This window comes from Megalops cyprinoides, chromosome 14, assembly GCF_013368585.1.
Source record: "Megalops cyprinoides isolate fMegCyp1 chromosome 14, fMegCyp1.pri, whole genome shotgun sequence".
Lineage (NCBI taxonomy): Eukaryota > Metazoa > Chordata > Actinopteri > Elopiformes > Megalopidae > Megalops > Megalops cyprinoides.
In genome coordinates this window covers 13,933,179-13,942,012 of record NC_050596.1, presented here as the reverse complement: position 1 = coordinate 13,942,012, position 8,834 = coordinate 13,933,179, and the positions used below count along the sequence as shown (strand labels likewise).

At 45.9% G+C, this 8,834-nt stretch overlaps 1 protein-coding gene across 1 annotated transcript; it reads left to right on the top strand.

The window, feature by feature from the left end:
• Window positions 1–345: 345 nt before the first annotated feature.
• ankzf1 (ankyrin repeat and zinc finger peptidyl tRNA hydrolase 1) lies at window positions 346–7,331 on the top strand. Its single transcript, XM_036545450.1, has 14 exons — window positions 346–472; window positions 1,394–1,496; window positions 1,638–1,843; window positions 2,025–2,131; window positions 2,286–2,439; window positions 2,885–3,107; window positions 3,351–3,452; window positions 3,923–4,099; window positions 4,736–4,849; window positions 4,934–5,201; window positions 5,516–5,627; window positions 5,761–5,928; window positions 6,046–6,113; window positions 6,593–7,331. Exons 1-14 carry the CDS (start codon window positions 413–415, stop codon window positions 6,717–6,719), a joined length of 1,989 nt encoding a protein of 662 aa, XP_036401343.1. The 5' UTR covers window positions 346–412; the 3' UTR covers window positions 6,720–7,331.
• The last annotated feature ends 1,503 nt before the right edge of the window (window positions 7,332–8,834 follow it).

The window sequence follows — 8,834 nt, the reverse complement described above, 5'->3', positions numbered from 1 at the left end:
TTAATTGGTTAATGGGTCTTTCTCACTGTGTTGGATGATTCAGGAGTTCCCGTGTGAGTTCACAATGACGGCAGTAGCAGAACACCGCTCCGTATTCGATAGCCGTGAAGATGCGGCTCTGCTTGAAGGTTTGCGTGAGATTGCGACCATCCAGCAGCTGTCCCAGCCCTCGGAGACCGCTTCCCATCATGAAGGTGTGAATGAGTCCATGGCTACAAACCTGCCACTTAAATTAATTTGCACTGAAAGCAGACATGTTTTTAAAGTAAGAATATTCCTGCATACTTTTGGTATTTATTTGGCTCAAACAGCTTGTTCATGGTGTGTGTGACACACAGGTGAAGAAGTACAGCTGTTCCGTGAAGAAAGCCTTTTCAATGAGAAGACGACAGAGAGTGTTTCTGTCACAGAGATGTCGGACAGGATGTTCTGTTCTGCCTGCCAGTGCCCTTTCGACAGCCGTGAGGAGCAGGTGAGTGTCTACATCATCATCCACACTTAATTTAAACTGATGGGCTAATTGAGAACATGTACTCAAGCTCATTGATGAACTGACACATGCAAGAATGACAATAAAAACCACAGTGCAGACAAAGCAGGAGCTAGACAGAGCACTGAGATGGTGAGGATGGTCTAGAGGGAACTCGAGTGATGGGAATAGTCTAGAATAGAACACTGAACCCACGTAAGTCACTGATTTTAATAAAAATCTTGTCAATATATTGACATTTACTTGCAAAGCAGATGCTCTCATCCAGAGCAGCTAAAGGTTACAATTTTACCTGTGTTATCCATTTTTACAGCTGGATGTTTACTTAAGCAAGTGTAGGTTAAGTACCTCACCTTGCTGTGTTAGGGAATCTTTTGGTTATGAGCCCTGCTCAATACGCTACACTTCTATCCATATAAGACGTAAAGACAGGAGTGCCCACTAAGCAAAAATATAATGTAATAATGTGAACACAGACCACAGCCTGCTAAATGATACCTGTTGTTGCAGCTGTGATCTGGAACCTGACTCATTCAAAGTCACAGATAAAGTCCTGAGCAGTACTGTGGCTAAGTCTTGGATGGGAATGCAGTGTTGTAAAGCAAACTGTTTGGTGTTGGCTATATATTAATTAGACAGGCAGTCATAAGTTCAGCAACAGTCACCATGGTGATATGGTATCCTGGGCTCAGCAGTCTTGTGTATGGGCTCATACTGAGACAACTGCAAGCTTTTATTACCAAAGAGTGTAATTGTAATGTTCCAGATGCCCTGCTAAAGAGTGTGAGCACACTAGTCTCTGATTGGTGGTGTAGGCGCAGTGTGAACACTTATCTCTTTTCTAAAGCAGGGAGAATGCGCAATGGATTTTCAGTAACAGGTTTGTTGCCTTTTTTTTGGCAGACTGAGCACTACAAGCTGGACTGGCACCGCTTCAACCTGAGGCAGAGACTGGCAGGCCGGGCGCCAGCCACAGTGGAGGAGTTTGAGAGCAAGACAGGAGCAGGTGAGCTCCGACAGTGCCGAGGCAGGAGGAGGCCCAAAGAGACGGCAGCCAATGGGAGGCCGCGGGCAGGCCTGCTCTGGGGAGGTTGCATGTTGATACCCGTTTACTCTCGCTTACAGCCAACCCGCGTTCACTTTGCAGGAGACATGTCCAGCATCTCGGGCTCGGACTCTGAGGAGACGGACTCTGACAGCGATTGGAGTCTCCATGGTGATGATGACACTGTGGAGAGCGAGAGCTCCCTCAAAGGCAGGGAGCCCCTCAGCCGCCTGTCTGCCAGGGTGCTGTTCCAGAACGCTCAGGGACAATACCTCTCTGTTTATCGCTGTGTTCTGCACAGTAAGAAGGTGGGTCCAGTTGTAGGTAGAGAAGCACTGTTATCAGTATTATCTCATTTATTGGTAATGTACATAAAATGTTGTGACTGTGTAATTCTGTTTTGGGGGAGCTGGTGGTATGTGCAGCTCTTCATAGGAGTCTGTGATGTGGATCTCTCCATTGGCCTGATATCTTTGTCTGTCCTTTCAGATGGGCGAGGAAAAGCTGGCTGCCTCCTTGCTCAGTATTAGTAATAAGTCTGTGTGGGTCGTTCTGATGACTGGAGGGGGACACTTTGCAGGGGCAGTTTTTCAGGGGTGAGTGGGTATCTTATTCTTTCTTTTAAAAAAATAGTGCCATTTCACTTTCCCTTTTGGGGGCCTTGCACTATGTAGGTAGAGGTAATTACTTTTATTTTTTCCCTCTAGGCCATATACATTTCACTATGTTCGTTCTCTTGCACTATCACAGGAAGGAAGTCCTGCAGCATAAAACGTTTCACCGGTACACGGTGCGAGCCAAGCGGGGGACAGCCCAGGGAATACGAGACTCCCAGAACCGCAGCAGCGCTCCCAAATCTGCAGGTGCGGCCCTGCGGCGCTACAATGAGGCTGCGCTCGTCAAGGTAGGAGCCGCTTATGCTTCGGTGCACGGTGCCAAAGCAGCCTCAAAGGCCGCCTGGTGTGCAGTGTCTTGCCCTCATTTAATCCCATAAATGCCCCTGTAACCTGGCAGAGAAAGGGAATAAATGTCCATGTAACTTGATTACACAAAACACAGCTCTCAGCTGGGACTAACTGAATGTGCTGGAGTATGCAGGTCTGAATATGTGTGTGTGTGAGGCAATGCAGCGTAGTGGTAAGGCACAGGGCTCATAACAAAAAGGTTGCTGGCTCGATTCCCCGTTGGGGCACTGCCGTTGTACCCTAGGGCAAGGTACTTAACCCAGAATTGCCTCAGTAAATAGCTGTATAAATGGGTAATATTTAAAATTGTAACCAATGAAACTTGCTCTGGGTAAGAGCGTCTGCTAAGTGACAGTAATGTAATATGCCACCTGTGTGTCCTAGGATGTGCAGGACCTGCTGGAGAGTTGGTCAGAACACCTGAGGCAGGCGAGTGCTATCTTCCTTCGTGCCCCAAGCTACAATCGATCCATCTTCTTCGGGGGACGAGCAGCCCCTCTTGACAAGAATGATCCCCGTGTTCGTACACTACCCTTTGTCACCCGCCGGGCCACGTTTCGGGAGGTCCTCAGGGTGCATGAGACCCTCTCCACAGTCCACATCTACGGTATGTTAAGTCCACCTTATTGCCTACACCCCAAATTTTCTGTATTACCAGCACGTCTATGGTATGTCAGATCTACCAAATCACATGCATGTTTATGATACCCTGTCAATCATATCACCTGCACATCTATGGTCCCCTAAGTCGTCACCCTCTGTGGATCACTGAGCCCAGCCTCCCTCTGGTCTGGTACATGATTCTGTCACATTGTTTCCTAAGGTTGTGAAAAGAAATATTCTCCCACAGGGAGAAATGCTGATGTCTCCAATATCTTCAGTCCTTCAAAGAAAGTATGGAGAAGGAAGGCCCCACGACAAGAAGAGACAAAACCTGATCAGGAGATTACTGGTGAGCTGTTTCAGTTCACTTCAAACCCTGATCACATTGTTACCTATGTTTAAAGAAAGATTGTAGTGGATGTATGAGAGCGACACACCTTAATAGATGCTTTAGCACCATGGAAAAAAAAACAACAGTGCTATCTTTCTCAGTTGGGTGCTCTATCACATTGACACTTACAAATAGCTGGACAAATACTGAATTATTAATCCCATGTTTGAAATGGTGCCATTGTGGGCACCACTAGAACAGGACCATTAAAAGCAGTCAAAGGGTGCACAACCTTTTTACACAGACTCTTACTACCGGTTTCCAGTCTCCAGGTTTGTACTGCCACTTATCACTCCATCACAAGGTGCTGGGTATCTAGCCGTTAAACCCATGCCACAGTAATCTCTCTCTGCTGGGCTGTGTCTCCTCCCGGATTCTTTCTTGCAAGTTTGTTTTCTGAGGTGTGGTATGCTGCCTGTCCCCCACAGCACCCCAGACAGGGCAGCAGGAGGAGGAGGATGGGAGCTCGGAGGAAGAGGGCGTGGCGGAGCAGCTGGAAACGGTGGAGGTGACGCTGGGGACCCTGGACCTGCGCGAGTTCGAGGTGCACCCCAACAGGAAGAGGCGGAGGAGGAGGAAGGAGGGGCACAGAGCAAAGGGGGGAGGTGAGTGAACTCAGAAAGTAGTGCTGGGAAGTCTGTGTGTCTATCAGTATAGGGACTACTGGAGATATGCACAGTATGTCCTGAACACAACCTAATTAACAGAGCTTACGTGTTGGCCTGGGTTTTAAACCTGCAGTGCCAGCTCCGAACAATGGCCGGCAGCATTTTGCCAGGGATAGGTGTGGGTATGTCAGTCAGGCTTTCCTAGTCTCACTACTCTCGGGGGCCTCCCAAGTTGCTCGGATGGTTTCTGAAGTAGCGCGTGTCTTCCTGCGAATGCCCACTTCATTGTGGTGCACTGTGTGGCTTGTAGTGGAAAAGTGACCTTTTGCTGAATTAGAGGACTGCTTTTTTCTCACTTCATCGCTCCTGCGTCCTCAGTGCGCAGGTTGCCACGGTAAGATGAACCTAATTGGTTGCATAACGGGAGAGCTTAAAAGCATTAAAAAGTTAACAGGTATTCACACTGAGTATAAATAAGAATAACTGGTCTGTCACACTTCAAGTTAGCATCAGGACAAGAAGAAGCTCATTGTTGGACTGAATATTACATTTAAACTTTTTATTCCGTATATTCCATAAACAAAGTGAACAAGGTGTGATATTGCAGCAGCGATATGTGAATCTCTGATTTAGCGTGTAGGGAGAGAGAGGAGGGAACGGGTGGCGTGGAGACAGCCAGTCCCGGATGCGCTGGAGGAGAGGAGAGACCCGGGAGGAGTGAGAACACGCAGCCCGCAGAAGAGGAAGGTGAGACCATGGCCTCGCTCAGCACTCTGGGTAATTAACATTCCAGACGTGCGCGGTGACGCCGTGCTCTGCTTGTCCGCCCAGGTGTACCAGCGGGCGTGTGGGAGTACGGCATGAGGGACGCCCTCTACACCGCCTGCAAGGTTGGAGATGTGGACGGGCTGCGCGGCCTCCTGCAGACTCCTGGCGGAGAGGGGACCGACGACGAGCCCCACGGCGAGGCCCCCCCATGTGCCCTCCCTCACGCGCAGGTGGACTCGTCGGGGTTCACCTTCCTGCACGTGGCATCTGCCGCGGGACAGAGGGACGTGGTCAGGCTGCTGATGGACGCTGGCTGTGACCCAGCGTGCAGGTATAACTTGCACCCCCTCATTAAACCAACATGGTGGTGCTCAGCTTGGCGGAGGGAGGGGGGTTACATTACGTTACATTACATTACATTCATTTAGCAGACAGAGCAACTTCCAGCGCAAAAGAAGAGAAGTGTATCCATTCAGGCTGAATGAGCACCAGTGAGTGTCAGCATAACACTATTCAAGCCCTACCACAAGTTAACTTGCGCAGCCTGACTAGAGAAGGGACGCCAAGTATACTACCATCAGTCACTAGGTTATGTAAGTGTTTATTTCTTCCACCGTGGTCATGGACTGTTGTTACTCTCTGCAGAGATGTAAAGGGACAGACTCCCTACAGTGTGGCTCCTGACAAGGACACCAGGAACGTGTTCCGCAGATACATGGCTGAACATCCAGACAAGTATGACTACAGCAAAGCCCAGGTACGCTGTTCACCTTACACATTATGCATGAGTATACCAAATGCCCGGTAAAGTTAAGTGCATTCCATTCATGTAAGACTTGTTTGTTCTGAGGAGTGTGCATGCTTTATTGAGATGTGAGTCTGGGTTTTAGATCCCAGGGCCGCTGACAGCAGAAATTGAGTCGAAGAAGGCAGAAAAGAAACGTGCCCAAAAGGCAGCCAGGAAGCAGCGAGAGAAGGAACAGAAGGAGAAGAGGCGGAAACAGGAAGCAGAGCTGGAGGAGAAGAGGAAGTTCGCAGCCCTGAGTGACAGAGAGAAGGTAACATGCAGCACATCGGGATTGGTTGTGTGGAGGACTGGATATTATTTATCTTGTCTTTGGGCGGTATTCTCATGGCTCGTCCTCTGACTTGACTACTCTACCCTTGTGGCACAGAGAGCTCTGGCTGCAGAGAGGCGGTTGGCACAGCAGTTGGGCACAGCCAGTGAGCTCACCAACATCAGGTACGGGCCAGGAGAATTTTCCCGTGTTTTTCCAGCACAGTCCTTCCCATCTCTCCTAGTGGCCCATTCATGTTTCTGTTTTTGTTTGATCATTTTTAGTGATGTTGCTTTCTCTTCGACTTAACCTCCCACACCTCTCTCTGGGGGACTGCTTCCATCTCTTTCTCTTCCTCACTCTCCTCCTGTCCATCTCAAATTCACAGTCAGATATGCTTTATTGGAAAGGCTGTTAAAAAAACAATGTTTCCAAAGCAGTTAACATTCTCTCACACAGTTGCTGAACCATTTTTTCTTTGTTCTTTTTTGGTTGTTTGGATTGTGCCTTTAGCTTCTTGTTTTGTTTTTTCATTTTAATTTAATTTTTATTTTTCTCAAAGCTCCTTATTTTATAGAGCTCCTTATTTTACTGTCTAATTAAAAGTCAAAGACTTTCTCTCGCCCTCTGTTTCTCTCTCTTTCTTTTGTCTGGTGTGAGTTAGGCGTTGCTGGCAGTGTGGGGAATCTCTGCAGGGTAAGGTCCCCTTTGAGTACCTGGACTTCTCCTTCTGCACCCCTCGCTGTGTGCAGCAGCATCGCAAGGCCAGGGCAGCCGAGGGCAAGCAGTGACCTCTGACCTAGCATGTCCTGTTTCGACCTCCTACCTCCTACCTGAATTACTGGAACGGACAGCAACAGATTGTTTGCAGATGAGGACATTGATTTGCTTGTGTGCTCACTCCACATCTCTTACCTAAGACCCAGACAAATGAGTTCCAAATGAATGAGCATGCTCATTTCAGTCTGGAAAAGCTCAGGTAAATGTGTAGTTTGCCACCTTATCATCAAATTTATCAACTTTTTTAGTAACCAGTTAAATGGTGTCATAACACTTCTTTCTCACACCACACCACCATGACTGACAAGTGTTATGAAAGCATTGAATCAAAAGAATGGTAACAGCCGTAAAAATAATAGTAATATTTATTTTAATTGCATGATAAATGCCTCAAAATATGAGTGTTCAGTGCCACTTGATCACTTAATTTTTATGTATCTTAAGGATACATAAGAACTGCAATGAAAATCATTACGAAGTACCCAATAAAAATCAAAGTATGATGGTTTGATGTCTTATACCTTCTTGGGTATTTAATAAATTTAAGTGTAATTTTCTTGTTTCTCATACTGCTTTCCAAGTGTCTTAAATGACAGAATATGCAGATGTATGAGAACACGAAATAACCACTTTGGGGGTAAAATAAACTGCATGATGGGCTTGGACGGTAAATGTGCTGATGAAATCCGAGCGTACATCACCTGGAAATCAGAGGAGAGGAAAATGGTTTTCATAGTATTATTGTAGTATTTTAGAACATGTAATACCAATGTTAATTTAAAACTACCTACTTTGATCTAAAAAAGAAACCTACATACTGGCAACACTAACAGCATTTTTAAGATTTTCTGTACTGTACAGAAACTCCCTCCCCCGGTAAAATTGTTTTGATAAAACCTTTTTGGGTAAAAAGAATGTCCCCATGAGAGGACCCAAGGGTCCCCCCTGTCTGCGCTCCCAAGGGTAGGGCTACATCTTCATCGCTGTTCATCAGCTCACACTCACTCTGAGACCCGTATTCCTGTGGGCACACTATATGGGCACATTACAGCACAACACGGGCCCAATGTCATTATTAACTCTTATGTGTCTTATTGGTATGGTTTGATGTCTTACCTGTACAGAGTACTGGAGAGTGCCTCTATGTTTCAATTTGAATCAGAGCTGGATCAGAGCAAAGCACTGGCATTGTTGAAACTTTTGCATTTGGCAGCTTGTTTCTGAATAAGCCATTAGCTTTTGTAACTTGGCTAAATCATTTCATTGAAATAAATGTCACAGTCTTGCATTGTCATGACTTCATAGTAAGTGAATGTGTCAGAATGTGTGCCAGAGGTTGTTTTTGGTATTAGTAGCTAGTTTCATTTTCTTTTCTTTTTTCAAATTTCACTTGATGTGCTGTCTGTGAAAATGAAATCTTCTGAAATGTCAACCCACTATAGAGAATAAGGAATTCTGAATGAGGAACCTTGAGAGACTTATACTTAATTTGTAACTCTGTGCCAGTTACAGTACACTGTGAAAAATAAAATAAATGCTGTCTTCTCCTCATGGCTGCTGGGATTAATTTTACATTGTCAATGTAACCCTTGTTTCCTGAGCAGCACATTGGTGAGAGTACAGCGCTGAATGTGAAAACTATGGTATGCACACACTGCTGTGCATGCATTGATCCTCAGATATCACTCTGAAAACCTAACTTCACAGACGCCTTCCTTAATGCATCCTTCATGTCAGATTTGTGACTTTCTTTCATGCTTCCATTCCACTTGGGCAGTAACAGACAAACTCTGTAAAACTCTTAATTTGCATTCTGATTAATATTGATGATTGATGAAGTAAAATGTGTTAAAAAGTTGATACTTTTTAACATGGAATGCCGCAAACATGTAAACATGGAATTGCTGTAAAGGTGGTGGTATTTGGTAATAAGACCTGTTTTGTCATGAAAAACCCAGCAGCTGATCTGTTGCAGGAAGATGTTGTGGTAGTACCAGAGTGGGTATTTGGTAAAATTGCATTTTAATGTTAACAGCATGAAAACAATACAGTTACAATATGAACAAGTATTGCATTTGCTCTGGCAGCAAACTTTTGAAGTGCACTAACGGTCTCTTGGAAATCAT

Bases quoted from the DNA above. Each gene is read 5' to 3' on its own strand.
- ankzf1 (XM_036545450.1), top strand. From the start codon at position 413: ATGTCGGACAGGATGTTCTGTTCTGCCTGCCAGTGCCCTTTCGACAGC. The intron at 4,100-4,735 runs GTGAGTGAACTC...TCTCTGATTTAG, and splicing joins GCACAGAGCAAAGGGGGGAG to CGTGTAGGGAGAGAGAGGAG. The intron at 5,628-5,760 runs GTACGCTGTTCA...TCTGGGTTTTAG, and splicing joins ATGACTACAGCAAAGCCCAG to ATCCCAGGGCCGCTGACAGC.